At 52.6% G+C, this 15028-nt stretch overlaps 5 protein-coding genes across 5 annotated transcripts; 2 read left to right on the forward strand and 3 right to left on the reverse strand.

Moving 5' to 3' along the window:
- The first annotated feature begins 970 nt into the window (after window positions 1–970).
- Window positions 971–2850, forward strand: TRIREDRAFT_123611 (amino acid transporter-likeprotein). The gene is made up of 2 exons (XM_006968529.1): window positions 971–1762; window positions 1833–2850. Exons 1-2 carry the CDS (start codon window positions 1021–1023, stop codon window positions 2729–2731), a joined length of 1641 nt encoding a protein of 546 aa, XP_006968591.1. The 5' UTR covers window positions 971–1020; the 3' UTR covers window positions 2732–2850.
- Window positions 2851–5323: 2473 nt separating this feature from the next.
- Window positions 5324–6433, forward strand: TRIREDRAFT_111058 (uncharacterized protein; the record flags this gene model as incomplete). The annotated part of the gene is made up of 2 exons (XM_006968530.1): window positions 5324–5846; window positions 5934–6433. 2 exons carry the CDS (start codon window positions 5324–5326, stop codon window positions 6431–6433), a joined length of 1023 nt encoding a protein of 340 aa, XP_006968592.1.
- Window positions 6434–6635: 202 nt separating this feature from the next.
- TRIREDRAFT_111059 (uncharacterized protein) lies at window positions 6636–8017 on the reverse strand (the record flags this gene model as incomplete). Its single annotated transcript, XM_006968587.1, has 4 exons — window positions 6636–7103; window positions 7162–7207; window positions 7244–7698; window positions 7769–8017. The coding sequence occupies 4 exons, from the start codon at window positions 8015–8017 to the stop codon at window positions 6636–6638; spliced, it is 1218 nt and encodes a 405-aa protein (XP_006968649.1).
- Window positions 8018–8946: 929 nt separating this feature from the next.
- On the reverse strand, window positions 8947–10471 carry TRIREDRAFT_68122 (uncharacterized protein; the record flags this gene model as incomplete). Its single annotated transcript, XM_006968588.1, has 2 exons — window positions 8947–9565; window positions 9633–10471. 2 exons carry the CDS (start codon window positions 10469–10471, stop codon window positions 8947–8949), a joined length of 1458 nt encoding a protein of 485 aa, XP_006968650.1.
- Window positions 10472–12051: 1580 nt separating this feature from the next.
- On the reverse strand, window positions 12052–13998 carry TRIREDRAFT_68254 (uncharacterized protein; the record flags this gene model as incomplete). The annotated part of the gene is made up of 4 exons (XM_006968589.1): window positions 12052–12275; window positions 12343–13569; window positions 13614–13751; window positions 13821–13998. Coding segments are annotated over 4 exons (1767 nt in total), but the record flags the coding sequence as incomplete, so codon positions are not given.
- Window positions 13999–15028: the final 1030 nt, after the last annotated feature.

Genomic DNA, 15028 nt, shown 5'->3' on the forward strand with positions numbered 1-15028 from the left:
AACCCCAGCCAGCTAATCCTTCCCACGCCTCCACTTCCCCATTCTCGACTGCGACAAGACAGACGGGAAAAAGATAAGGATGAACAGATGGTTTTCTCGCCTGTGGAGATGCCAGGCCCGTCCAGAAGTAGGTACTACTAGTATGTGAGGTATCGATACTCGTCCGGGATGAAACTCTCTCCTGCAATGGAAACGAGCACTAATGCACCCAAATGCAGGCACAAGACCATCAAAGTGTCATCGAAGAAGGGCTTCTCACTCTGTTTCTCCAAATGGGCGCATTCTGGAATATTCCCGCTCTCGTTAGCCTCGAATTTGCTTGGAGGCGGGCGGGACAAACCAGGAGAAGGGAGAAGAAAACGAGGCTTGAGCCTTAAATTCGAATAAGCAAATTGGAGCTCGGGGGCTTGAATGCCGACGCCACTTTCTGTAGCCGGTACTCGTACACCGCAATCTTGCTGTTTTTCTTTTTCGAGTGGAGAGGATGAAGATACCTAGATATTCCATTCATGGGGAGGATGGGCCGCTGTCTATGCGAAACGCTGATACGGGATGAGCAAGAACACATAGGAACACTAAGAGAGATCACCAGCCTTATCTTGGACAAACACTTTTGTCTCTCGCTTTGAGTCTGCGTTATCAGGCTCCATTCTCGTGATAACAACAGGCTCCGTACCCAGTACTAAAGCCTTGGACCGGACGGCTTTTCCTCCATCAAGTATCGGTACCTCCACTCCAATCGTCTGTTCCTTGAACCCTGTCCCCCTCCCCGCAGCAAACCAAGCTGAAAACAGCTAAAGAGGCGTCAATGTGCCGGGGATCATCTCTTTAGGGCGTCTTTAGGGCCTTGGAGACGCTTGGAGCAGGCGATAAACGGCCTTCTTCCTGGGAGGAACAAGCAGGGATTTCTATAAAGGCAGACCCTGCTGCCTTGCTCTATTCCTCCTCCTCTCTCTCTCTCCGTCCTGCTCCAAGCCTCTCTCGTCTCATCTTGTCTTCATCGATCGGCCGCAACTCATCATGGAGAAAAAGGGCAGCTCCGGACCCGACGAGGCCTACGACATCAACATCGAGTCCGCCAGGCAGGGTGAAACCACCGACTTCACCTTTGCCCACGATGGCGAGCAGCTCAAGCGAGGCCTCAAGAGTCGGCACCTGCAGTTCCTGGCCCTCGGAGGAGCCATTGGAACCGGTCTCTTTGTCGGATCCGGTGGCATCCTGGCTGACACGGGGCCTGCGCCGCTCTTCATGGCGTACATCTCCATGTCCATGATTGTCTACATCGTCATGAACGTCCTCGCTGAAATGACCGTCTATCTCCCCTTCCGAGGTGTCACCATTCCGTACTACGTCAGCCGCTTTGTCGACCCCAGCCTGGGCTTCGCTGCGGGCTGGAACTACTGGTACGCCTACACGATGCTGGTCGCCGCCGAAGCCTCAGCCGCTGCCATTGTCCTGGACTACTGGAAAGCCCACGTCAATGTTGCTGTCTGGATTGCCATTGTTCTCATTGTTCTGCTGGCGCTCAACCTGTTTGCCGCTGCCATCTTTGGCGAGGCCGAGTTCATTTTCGCCTCGATCAAGCTGATTGCCTTGTTTGTTCTTTGCATCATCGGCATCGTCTTGTTCTTCGGCGGTGGTCCAAACCAGCATCACGTCCTCGGCTTCCACTACTGGAATGACCCGGGCGCTTTTGTGGAATACAATGCAAAGGGGGACACGGGCAAGTTCTTGGGATACTGGCACGCCTTTGTCAAGGCCGGTATGTCTGACTATTCCCCATTGTCTTCAGATGTATCTCTGTGTGCGAAGCTGACACGTCTCTTGTGCAGGATTTGCCTTCATCACCAGCCCCGAACTGATCGCCATCGCCGCCGGAGAGGCCGTTTCTCCCCGCCGCAACCTGAAGAAGGCCGCCCGCCGATTCACCTTCCGCCTGGCCCTCTTCTACGGCGTCTCTTCTCTCATCATCGGCATCATTGTCCCTTCAAACGACCCTAGACTGCTGGGAGCCTCCAACGCCAGCGCCTCGCCCTTCGTCATCGGCATCCAGAATGCAGGCATCCCCGTCCTGAACCACATCATCAACGCCGTCATCCTCACCTCGGCCTGGTCTGCCGGAAACTCTTTCCTCTACTCGGCCAGCCGAGTGCTGTACTCCATGGCCATCAACGGCCAGGCTCCCAAGTGGTTCGCTCTGACCAACCGCCTGGGTGTCCCGTGGGTTGCCGTCCTGTTCACCTGGGCCTTCTCCCTCCTCGCTTTCCTCAACGTCAACAACTCCGGCGCCACTGTCTTCAACTGGTTCGTCAACATCTCGACCATTTCTGGTTTCCTGGCCTGGATCATCATCATGATTACCTACCTGCGCTTCCGCAAGGCCATGTTCTTCAACAACCTCTGGGGAGAAATGCCGTACAAGACGCCCCTGCAGCCATACGGCACATATGCCGCCCTCTTCATCATTTCCATTCTCACCCTCACCAACGGCTTCCAGATCTTCATTGGCGATAACTGGAACGTTAACGACTTCCTTGCCGCCTACATCACACTACCCATCTTCCTCGTTCTGTACCTTGGCCACAAGATTTGGAAGCGCACACCCCTCTGCATTAAGACGTCTGAAGTCGACGTTATCACGGGCAAGAAGGAGATGGACGAGATGGAGGCAATGGACCAGCCGCCTGTGGCCAAGAACTGGCTGCAGAAGGTATGGTTCTGGCTGGCATAGAGGACTGGAGTGATGATTGTGTTGTTTCTATATCCATCTGGATTTATGTATATAAAAGTGTCTGAAAAGGAGGCGGAGAGGCGACAGCAGGTCTTTGCCTTGAATACCCATCCACCGGTTACGATGTAGATGAGAGCTTTGGTTAATGACAATACTCAGAACCCATTTCTGGAAACTATCCTGATGTGAATCCAATGGAAGAGTATTAGGAATCAGCATATCTGCCCCATGGATCTTGACCCTGTGCTTATAAATGGTTTGTAGCTCAAGACAGTGGCCCAGTTACGGATCCGGACAATGCCCAGATTCAGCCCGCATGAGCGACTTGTACTGCGTCAGCGGCTAACTGGAATTTGCTCGATCTTTTTGGGAAAATGCTGGGCAAATGCTGCAATATTTACCGATGACATGGGTCTCAATAAAGAAGACAAAATGGTAAACAATTGCACTTCATGCAGCATCTTAGACTAAATGCCTCTTACTGGCTACTGTGACTTGCGCAAACGCTGTGATGCTTCGACTATCTGTCTCGACGGTGCTGCAGAGTACATTTGTGATATCAATTGCTGCGTGTTGTATCTGCGCTCCTGGTGAGCTACAATCTATAAGCGGTGCTGATGGAATAGAGGAACGCGAATCGTCATTTGCCTCTTCTATAAGTAGTCATGATATCCCTTTCGCCATAGACGTTCCAATTCTCACAGGTGTTCAATCTTCTTCTAAACTTGCACCTCATCAAACCATGATTTATCACATTTACACTGAAAGACCTTTCATCTCTCAATCAGTCAAAATGTCCACTCCTTTTGAGTTCCAAATCCTCGAGGCCCACGCCAAGTACGACAGCACCTACAAACACAGCGGCCTTGAATGCCCTCCTCTACGTAAAGCAGTCAATGGTTGGCCTCTTCATTCCTCAGCCAGAGCCCTTAACATCTAAGCCAACTTTCATCTCAGTCACATGCATGGACTACCGTCTCAATCCAAAGTCCGCCTACGGCTTCGAACTAAGGCGAAGTCACCATCATCCGCAACGCAGGTGCCTCCGACCGCGACGCCGCTCGCTCCGTCTTGCTCGTGACTCATGTTCCTGGAGCCAAAGAAGTCCTTCTCCATCAAACATATTCGATGCGGGCTCTTGGGCGTCCCAGAGGAGGTTGTGCATGGTATCATGACGAAGAATTTGGGCTTGACTGAGTCGAAGGATGTGGATGACTTTGGAGTGATGATTTTCCTAGAGTTGGGAGAGTCTACAAGAGAAGAAGTCGAGGGTCTTCGCAGTCATCCTGTCGCGTGGAAGAAGGTGCGCGTGACGGGACGGATCCATGACACGGACACGGAACTCCTGAGGAAGATTGTGGAATAGCCGCAAGTTGAAGTTGTAACAATGAAACAGCAACGGTACATAAGAAAATGGAGTTATGCAAACTATACAACTTGAACTTCATATTTGTGTGATCTTGAGTGTCGCTTAGCCATTGAAGAAGGTTGGCAATATCAATAATGCTTTTCAAGGGTAGGAGATCTGCTTACCACACACATCACACACGCATCGCATACCACATACACCACACACACACTGTGTATGCGGAGCGTATTGTTATGAACCTACACAACTGGCTTAAGTCACTTCTATCACTCACGGTCACGAAATGTATAGTCGTTGCCAGACACCAACAATCGAGGTTTGCTCGTTCAATGGCATAGCCAAGGGAAAACCAATGCTGCCATGAACGACGTGGAATTGAACGCCGGGCCTGTGATGTTGATAGAAGCCTACTGAGTAGTGCGCAAGCCCTGTACTTATGCAACGCTTTAGACCATAGATGATTGTTTGATCAATGTAGCTGCAGCTGATATCTCAGTCTGTGATCTCGTGCAGTTGTCGAATCGGATAATACCTTGCAGCAGCTGTATCCCTGTATGTCCGCATCGCGACCAGACGCAAAGTCCTGCTTTGCGGCCATCTTCAACAGATATCTAGCATCTAGCACGGCTTTAATAGGCAATTTCATAAATTTATCCATCAAGAGACCACTGTCATACTGCGGACATCTGGCATCAAACCGCAAATTGAGCATTTGAAAGCACCGCGTCCCGCGTCTTTATCCATCTCCGCACAGTAAATTCCGCCAGCTCTGTATTTACGATCAAGAACAGAGGCAATTGCATCTCAATGTACATCTCGATCTGGCTTCTTCGAGGAGCTCGTAAAGCAGATCATTCTGTCTTATCTTTGTCTTCCCTCTTCAAGACTGGCTGGGGCCGTTCGGCCAATAGTCAGCTGGCGGAGGAAGCCTCTGTCTTGCCTTATAGGGGCTAGTTGCCTCTCCTGTCATACCGAATCGGGCATATGGACAGGAACAGATACTACGAATGAGGCTTTACATACTTCACAATGGATTGCTGCGTGGTGATGGTTACACGATGAGGCTAAAGTGAGGGAACGGGCAAGAGAAGAAATATAACTATAAAAGCCTGTTGATTCCTCATGAGCAGCCAAGATACCATCCTCATCAGAGAACAGCAACAATAGCCACGGGCAGACCTTGACTTACACCCAAAAACTTTGGATTCATATCACGAAACGAAATGCCCCCCCAAAAGCCCAGAGCCATCCTAGGCCTCATGACCTACGGCCCCCCAACCTCCCCAGACAACCGCGTAACGACCATCGAAGAGTTCCAAACTCACCTCGACGCCTTTCAAAAGCACGGCTACAATGAACTCGACACAGCCCGCATCTACTCCAACGGCGACCAGGAAGCCTTCACCGCAAAGGCGGGATACAAGGAGCGTGGCTTCGAGATTGCCACCAAGAGCTACCCTCTCTTCCCCGGGCAGCACACAGCTGCCAATCTGCGCAAGGACTTGGAAACTTCCCTTGCGGAGCTCGGCACTACTTGTGTTGACATCTTCTATCTACACTCGGCAGACCGCTCTGTTCCCTTTACAGAGACGCTGGAAGCCGCGAACACGCTCTACCGGGAGGGTAAGTTTAAGCAGCTTGGCCTTAGCAATTACACGGCATATGAGGTTGCAGAAATTGTCATGCTGTGCCAATATCGAGGCTGGGTAAAGCCCACCATCTACCAGGGGCTCTACAACGCCATCAGTAAGTAGTTTTCGAAGCTCACCAGGGCTGCACAATTTCTGCAAGCAAGTCATCATATGGAATTGCAACTGACAATTTCCATTATAGCTAGAAATTTGGAGACCGAAGTAATCCCTGCCTGTCGCCGCTTTGGACTGGAAGTCGTCGTCTTCACTCCGCTCGGAGGAGGCCTCTTGACAGGACGCTACAAGTCCCCCGACGACGACGACGAACAGCAGGGCCGCTTCAGCAGGAACACCTTCTTGGGTCCCATTCTGCGCTCCATGTACTTCAACGAGAGTCTATTCAAGGCACTCGATATCCTTCGCCGCGCTGCAGAAGGCCACCAGCTGACCATGCCGGAAGTCGCCATCCGCTGGCTCGTCCACCACTCTGCCCTGAAATTTGCCCAGGACGGAGGGAACGACGGCGTCATCTTTGGAATCAGCAAGTTGTCTCAGCTGGATCAAAACATTGTGGATCTGCAGAAGGGGCCTTTGCCCGAGGACGTCGTCAAGGCTCTCGATGCTGCCTGGGTTATCGCTAAGGGCACCAGCCCGAACCCCTGGCATACGTCCCTCGAGTACACGTACGAGGGACATTCATAGGAATGCAATTCAATGTGTGAGCTTGAAGGCCGAGTGATGGTATAAGCGAGTTTTTAAAGCGTAGGTAGTGGCGTATAAAGATCATCGGCTATCCTGTGTCATGCCTGGTTCTTCTTTGAAATGTCAATGTGTTTCGAGGCAACGAATTCAGGCTTCTGAGACATCGCCATCGTAGCCCTCGACTGCTGAACAATTGTTGGTTTCATCTGGAGCAACTCGCAGATAATTTCTTGGAAGGAATACTTCCGGCTTGAACAGCCTCCCGCAGCAGCTGAGCTCTCAACGTCATCGCCATCGTGACCAACAAGCCCATCTCATCCGAGCTTTCCCTCCACTCTTCGACTGGGCAGTCCTCCAAAGATGTCGAAGCGAGCAAGTCTTTCCACTTCAGCTGCTTATACGACGACAAGGTACTTGTGCGTCTCTTCCAATCGTCAACGCTCTGAGCAGACCATGAAGCTTTCGAAGCTGGAAGCAGCATGCCCTCGGTGTCCCAGTCTAGCGGGCTGTTACACGGCAGCCCAATCTCCATGGATATCACGGCGTTTAGCGTGAAGTAGACGGCGGCAACGCGGACGAATGACTCGCAAAACACCCACTGCTTCCAGTCTCCTTGCGGATGCTGAGATACGTCTAATGTGCCCTCCACCTGAAGACGCCTAAAGATGGCCTTGATATGATAGTCAGCGTTTACCTATGGACAAGGATGGGAGTAGAGAAGGTCTTACCCCAAGAGTATAAAGAAGCGCAATATCTCCATTCGGAAAGGCTCGACTGTTTTGTCCCAGCTTTATCCTCAAAAGCACGTACACTGCGACAGCTTGTGCCGCGGACAGCAGCTCCCAAGTACCTAGAGTGCTGACCTGGTCAAAGTCAGTCACGATGCCAACCAGTTCCCAAGATAGCATTTCAAGGTCACAGGAAGAAAAGCCTCTTCTTGCCTTTGCATAAATCCATTCCTGATGCTGATGGATCATTTCCCACAACAGCTCTTGATCGACTGACAAGCCGAGTTTCTCACTCTTACACGAGCCGTACGCCCGCAACAAGTTCTGGCAAGTTTTGAGAGGACTCAACTTTGAGCTAGCAGACGCCGAGCCATTCTCAAGCTCCTGCTCAGAAGAAGGATGAATAAACGCCACGAGGGACAGATTGTGAGCCACCTTTGATGCTTGGCCACACATATACCGCAGTATGGAATTGCTTATCTGCATCAATGACGGCTCTGGGAATTTTCTCTGTTCAAAGAGGCTGAACTTGGGTACCTTGAATGCAAGTCACACGGTAAGATGACGCCTGCAGCCTGTTGAATTTCAGACAGTCATGGCAACTAACCAGTGCACACATCTGCGGACTCAGTCGCAAGTTAACCAAGTACTTCGGCATCATGGACGCTTCTGCTGCGTTCTCGGGAATGCCTGCCGCTACCTCAGCTTCATACCGCGATGCCTTTCTCTTCTGGTTCCGCCGCTTGTGATAGTTCTTCATCACCGCGCGCCGGATATAGGTGCGCCTTGCGCCCCGGCCCTGCGCGGGGTCATCGGTTAGATTCACAAAGGTGCGATCGAGCTCCGTGGGATTCATGGTATGTTTTGCTCACGTCGGTGATAAAGTCCCAAGCAAACAATGCTGAAGCGACTTCATGCAAGATCGAATGGACGAGCAAAGGGGGGAGGGGGGAAACAGGGGATATGCCAGATGAAGTAAAACACTGACGATACAGGGATTTTACATGCTGTTGAGCATCTAAACTCCGGCGCCATTTTAGAGGCTGCGGGCTTACTGACATGTGCAGGCGGATTTTCCTCAGCTGCGGGATTGCATTTGCTGTTATATGAGGAAGCTCAAGCTCGGTTGCTGACCTTTTGAGTCTTCTTCATTCACCTATTTGACTATTCTGACCATGTCCACTGATAGGTAAGTTATCTATCCTTCACTTATCGAGTAAAGTAGGTATATAGTCCTCGCAGACTTCGTGACGCCTTCATCACCGCCTCTCGTTTTCGCAGCTAGACAGTCTCAACCTCCACCCTGATGGAATCACATCACTCTGCTGATTGCTGTCCCTTCCCCAGAACCCTTTGCGAAAAATGGCAACATGTAATGCACGATATTCTTGAAATCGCTAAACGAAGCGAAATGGCCAGCATCTATAGGATGAATCTCTGCATGAGGCAGATCCCGCTTATACGCCATTGCGCCAGCAAGAAACAAAGCTACAGCATGAATCAGTCGTCACATTCTTCAGTGAGCAAAGCCACATCAACTTACAATTGGTCGTTTTCTCCATAGACAGCAAGAAGCGGCTATTGAAGAAATAATCCAACTGGAGGTCATCGACATTCCCTGGCTGATTATTCGAGGGTGCATATTCAAGCCACCATGATTCAGCTTCAGCTCTGTTGCAAACTCTCTTCTATCACGGAGTCCAGATGGCATCGAGCCTCTTTACAAACAACTACATGACTATAGTATCGTCTCGCCGTTCAGACCCTTCTACATCGACAAGCCGCTCACAGATGATACTTGAAATCCACCGCCCGGTCACCGCTCTGAACCTTTCTCGTATCCTCCCTCTGTCCACTGGCAATCCTCTCCTTCGCCTCATTCTGCCTCCTCAAATAAAACCACTTGGCAGCAATAATCACCTGCGCCAACCCCAAAGCCCCAACCGAAAACGCATTCCCCAAAACATACGGCGACTTTCTATAGATCTGGCCCGCCACAACACCAGCCGTGTTCCCCATACTAAGCTGCACGCCAATGGCCGTCGCCCGCCGATAATGCGGCGCAATATTGACATTGAGCCACGTCAGGTTCAATCCAGGGCCGCAGTACGTCGAGGCAGCGCAGAAGAAGGTGCCGAGGAACTTGACCGCGTTGCTGGTAGGCGCCAAGATAAGAATGTAGCCCACGATGCCGGGGATGTTGGAGAGCCAGAGGAACGGCCCGCGGATGCATGTTCGATCGGAGACGAAGGCGAGCGCGAGGAAGCACAAGCCGCCAAAGATGTACACCGGGATGCTGAGATACTGCGCTTCGATGGACGTGTAGCCCATGCTGACGATGATGGAGGGGAGGAACGTGCTGAAGCCGTACAGGAGAATGTCCTGACAGAACTGGATGCAACCACTGCAAGATAAATAGAATGTGAGTCAGAGATCTTCCTGTTTATGGGGCGATATGTGATCATCCATACCTGAGATACAGCTTCGGATCCTTGAGGCTGATCCAAATCTCCTCCCAGCTAAACTCCTCACTGCCCATATACTGCGCCCTCTGCGCCTCCCGAACCTTCATCATAGCCTTCTCCTCCTCCGTCAAGAAGTACGCATTGGAAGGATCATTCGGCAGCCCAAACCAGATAATCGGTGCAACGACGAAGCTGCAAATGCCCTCGATGATGTACACCCACCTCCAGCCCGCATACCCAGCAACGCCATCCATCTTCAAGATGGAAAACGCCAGCAACCCTCCAAAGGCCCCCGAAATCGCCGTGCACACAAACAGATACGAGACCCTAATCCCCTGCTCATGACGCTTGTACACCATAGTAAGGTACAAGTTCATCACGGGGAACAGTCCGGCCTCGCACGCCCCCAGCACCAACCTCACCGCGTACAGTCCAGCGACGTTATGAATGAAGCCCGTGCAGATGGTCGTCAGAGACCACACCACGCAGAGACCCGTCAACAGGATGCGCGGCGTCATCCACTTCATCATGACGCTCCACGGCGGCTCGAACGCGACGTACGTGGCATAGAAGATGGACACGGCTGTCGAAAACTCCTTTGCGCTGGCGCCAATGTCCTCGGGCATGCCTGCAACCTTGACGTTGCCGATGTTGCTGCGGTCGAGGAAGCATGTCAAGTAGACGAGCATGATGATGGGGACAAAGTACATGTCCAGCTTGAGCAGGAGGCGCTTCTCAGCATGGGGGTCGATGAGCGGGATGGAGGAGGCGAATTCGTCAATGTCTTGGGAGGAGACATCGCGGGAGGAGGGACGCTTCTCGTCGGGGTCTGTCTTTGAAGCCATGTTGGCAGTGATGAGGGAGCTTGAGATGACAGTCTCCCAAACGCAGCGGAAGAAGAAGAAACGAAGAAATGCGGGAAGAGGGGAGAGAGACTTGGATAGGTAAACGAGGAAGAGAATATCCAGATCCCAACCCCTGTTATAGAACAAGCGATCACGAACAACCCCGTGGGGAACCTGCTTTAAATGCAACCGTCAAGTGGAGAGACCGTCGCATCCCATCCCATCTAAACAAACAAGCCTCGCCAAGGATATATCCAAAACGGAGCCTCACGTCCGGAAACGCAAAAGGCAAGAAAAAGCAGACAGTAAACATCCAAACCCGCCTCATATGCCGTCTCAGTCTTCAACTGGCTACACAATCCCTAAGAAGCCATAGGCAACGAACTCCCCTCTAGCCCCCCTCTTATCGCCTGCCCCCAGAATCAAGTCCCGCGCCCGCCCAGTACTACGCAACAAGATCCTCTCCCCTCCTCCAGTGATAAGACAAGATAGGACATTATCCGTACGCTATCCAAGTTCCGCAAAGAGCCGTTTGTGGGGCAGATCGGAGACCCTCACCGACCCCTGGAAGCAAAGTGGCGATGGGAAATGGGGGGATTTGGCGAGCCTTTTCTTCTTTGATTTCCCTTTTAGACGAGAAATTCCGGGGATATTCTTGTTTACTTTGTGGCGTTTGAACTGGGGGGTATTCTGGGAGAAGAAGAGGGCTAGCTTTTGTGCGGGGAAGAAGATGGAGAAAGTCCCCCGTTGGAGATGGAGGAAGTGTTGAATGACATACTGTACAGTACTGTATGTAAGAGCGAGGATCTTCAATGATGGCGTCGTCATGGCGTGGGAGTGGGAGTGGGGGGGATGTGGCAATCATGATGTTGCATTGCATTCTGTTGAGTCAGTACATAGCGATTGTATGTGATATGTGGTAGCATGGAATCGAGGAGCATCTCGTTTGATACCGACTCTGCGGGTTCACGATAAAGACGCATGCAAGACAATCGCCAGATAGAGACAAAGAGTCAAGGAGCATCTGATTTAGATACCGACGATGTGGAATTACGATAAACACATAGAACCCTGCAGGATAGATACGATGGTGTGGAGAAGATGATATTGTAACCCAGCAACGTCTGTCCAGTCAATCTCTAGCCATCCCTCATCGACTCATCAACTCACTCATCTATCCATATATCTCTCTACGTCTGAAGAAGCTCTCAAACAGAACCGCCCTGCCCCATGAAGTCAAACATCCACTCCCGAATATCCGTCCCGCCAGCTCCCCCCGCCGCACCAGACCGCTGCCCAAAGTCCAAGTCCAGATCCATGGCATGATACGCAAACCCTTCCTCCCACAGCCCGAAATCCATCCCCGTACTCACGCTCTCGTCGTAAAACGGCTCGTTCAGCGCATCATTGTCCACGGCCGGGAAGTTGAACCGCCCACCTTCACTGCTCGCGGCCGTGTTGTAAGCGCTGATAGGGTACGCTGGCATCGGCATGTGCGGCTGAGCAATCCCCTTGCCATTGCCAACCATCGAAGTGCCTGCAGGCTGAAACCCAGACGGCAGCATGTTGAGATCCTGGCGAGGCGCGGTGGGAGACGCAAGGCTTGAGCCCGAGTGGATGTTGGCCAGCAGCTCGTATCGAGCACCCATATGGCTGTTGCCGCGCTCGCCCATGTTCCGCAGCAAGCCAAGTCCGGCTTCCATGGCCAAGTTGTTCGCAGCATTGTCAGGAAACGCCGCGCAGACCATGACGAGCACAATGGTGGCAGAGAAGATGTGCTCCCCATCCATGTAACCGTATGTTGCTATAATAACCCTGTTAGTCATCTCGTGAGAACTGTCAAATCATGACCCGGACAAGAGGAAACTCACCAACCATGTCGTGCTGCGCTACAATGGCCATCATGTTGATGACATCCTGCGCGGCCCCAATACACATGTCGATGACTCTCACCGTCGTCTGCGAAAGCCCTTCCTTCCAGTCGCGCTCCTTCTCCGCCGCCCCATCACCGCTCCGAATGGCCTTGAGACGCTTCTGCACGACGTGGAAGAGCAGCGGCCTGGCCGTCATGTTGATGCACTGATAGTAGTGCGCAAAGGCGCCCACGCTCTCGCGGCTAAACGTCAGCTGCGAAGGGTCGAAGCGCAGCTCATCGGGCAGCTCGCGATTCCACTTGGACAGCGAGAAGATGATGCTCTGCACCGACGCCATGAGGCTCTTGCCGGACTTGGGCGCAGCCTTGTTCGATCGGCGGTAGATGGTCATGTGAATCTGGCCGAGGATGCGAGACAACTCGGTGTAATGGCGCAGCACAACAGCAGGGCAATACTTGGGGTCTCCTGGTAGTGGCGACGGCAGGTCCACGCCAATGTCTTCGTCTTGGATGGTGATGGGGTTGCCGGACTTGACGCAGAGGATTCTGTCCAGGCTGTAGATGGACCACCAGACTCGTCGCCGATGCTCCCTCTCGGCCTTGTCCAGGATCGGGCCCTGCTGTGAGCTGTACTGAGGGCTGACCTCTTGATGCAAGCCAAGCGAAATGGCCATGCGCAAAGCCTTGCCGATGTACTGAAACGCAGCATCCCGACGATTCATGTTCTGCATGAAGTAGCCCGCAAGGGCCAGAGTCTCAACACACAGGATAGAGCCCTCCTCATGGGTCTCGGGGAGGAGGTTGAGCGCGTCTCGAAAGTAATCAAAGCCCGGCGGTCCTCGAAAGTCTACCCACTGATTCACCGAATACAACTGCCCAAAGGCGAGCACAATGAGCACCTTGGCATACTCCAAGCACGCAGTCTTGTCAGCAGGATCCGGCAATCCGCTGTATGCCTCGAGGAGCAAGCGCTCAAACGACTCCCGGGGATCTGTAAAGGCAAAGATAGTGCCAATGTACATGTACTGGGCTGCAAAGAGCCTCCGTGCCATGTCAATGGGTGGCAATCGCGAGCGTATGCCAAACACGACTTGTCGCCTCGATGGCAGAGCGTCGGGCTCATAAAAGTTGGAGACTAGATCGAGGCTCCCGTCGTCACCTTGGAAGCCGGATAGCTTTCTCACATTGCGGAGGAAGTTGTCTGCCGATGCAGGACCTTGGAAGCCTAGAATATCATCAGTAACCATGGCCAATTGCAGGCGTTGCAACAAAAAAACTTACTCGTAGAGACATTGTCGAGACTGAGCTGAGTAAAAGGCTCAAGCAGCGGCTGCTCATCCTCGAAATCGTCATCTTCGTCATTGTTGCGGTGGCGATGCGCAGCGGCCGAAGTGCCTGGCTGCATACCTGCATCACACGCAGTTTAGTACCTAGACGCAACCTCCTGATGAGATCCATGAGACAGAATCCACTTACTGTCTAAAGCCCTTGCTTTCGCTTCAAGCTCACGCAGATACGACTCGTTCACAAGAATCTTCCTGGCCCCCTCGTAGATGCACGTAAGTCGCGCATCACGACATCTCGAACAAGTCGGCTTCTCTTTGGAACAATACGATCGTCTCTGCCGGCAATTCATACATCTGAGCAGCAACATCCCACTTATAAGTATACAAAACGACCCATGGCAAAAGTGAGATGTGGAAAAGACTTACGCGACCGGCCTCGAGGTAAACTGCTCCGCACCCTGCCCAGCGGCGCCATCAGGAGAAGAGGTCATCCTTTCCATCTCGTGTTATGCCAAGTGACGACACCGCCAGCCTATGGAACCGCGATATCACCTGTCGTGAAACTTGTTCGACTCGGAGAACCCTGCGAGATGTGGGCCATGGAGAGGGAAACGACCCCGTCTCTCTGCCGTTATTTGATCTTTCCGGACCCAGGCGAGAGCTGCGAGAGGATCGCCCAAGAGCCTCAACATGGCCTTTGCGAAGAGAGAGCCCTGGAGGATCGTGTCAGGGCTGCAGGTGGTTGAGCTGCGGGCTGGTATCCCGACGTCGAGATGCGGAATCAGCCCTGCGTAGGTAGAGGCGCTTGTCTGCACGCTGCACAGCCGCTTCAGCCCTAAGGTACTATCTCTGCCGACACGTACTGTAAATCAGCCCTCAGTGCCTTGTCTGCCTTTCAGCCGTACAAGATAGCGGCAGTCTGCAGCATCTGCTCGCTCAGCTCCTGTATCAGCCGTTGTCCTTATCAGCCTCGGCTGCTCATCTCAAAAGACGCAAGACAGGCCTCAATCTCCAGCTCCCTTCTCTCCAATCCACGTCCAACCCAGCCTTCCCGCTTCTCCAACATCGGAACCCCATCCCCCATGGCCTGTGACCCGTTTACTAAGCCATTGATCCCCCTCCCACCTTTGGCCCTCGGGAATCGACCCCGACAGACGAAATCTCCTCCCCATTAGCCTCTTCCTGGCTTAGACCAGCTCTTGGGCGTCATCCCCGGCCCTGCGCTTCGGTTTGCGGGGACCCACACCGGCAGGCCAAAGCGGGATTCTGTGCCGCCGCATTTTGATTGATTGTTTGCAAATCATCGGAACCCAGAAGAACATCAAGTCTATCATGGGGATTCATTGGGGCGGAGAGGAGGGGGAGAAGGTGTCCGAGGCCGGTGCGGGACTGAGATAC

The sequence above is a fragment of the Trichoderma reesei genome, assembly GCF_000167675.1.
Source record: "Trichoderma reesei QM6a unplaced genomic scaffold TRIREscaffold_24, whole genome shotgun sequence".
Classification (NCBI taxonomy): domain Eukaryota; kingdom Fungi; phylum Ascomycota; class Sordariomycetes; order Hypocreales; family Hypocreaceae; genus Trichoderma; species Trichoderma reesei.

Bases quoted from the DNA above. Each gene is read 5' to 3' on its own strand.
- TRIREDRAFT_123611 (XM_006968529.1), top strand. From the start codon at position 1,021: ATGGAGAAAAAGGGCAGCTCCGGACCCGACGAGGCCTACGACATCAAC. The intron at 1,763-1,832 runs GTATGTCTGACT...TCTCTTGTGCAG, and splicing joins GCACGCCTTTGTCAAGGCCG to GATTTGCCTTCATCACCAGC.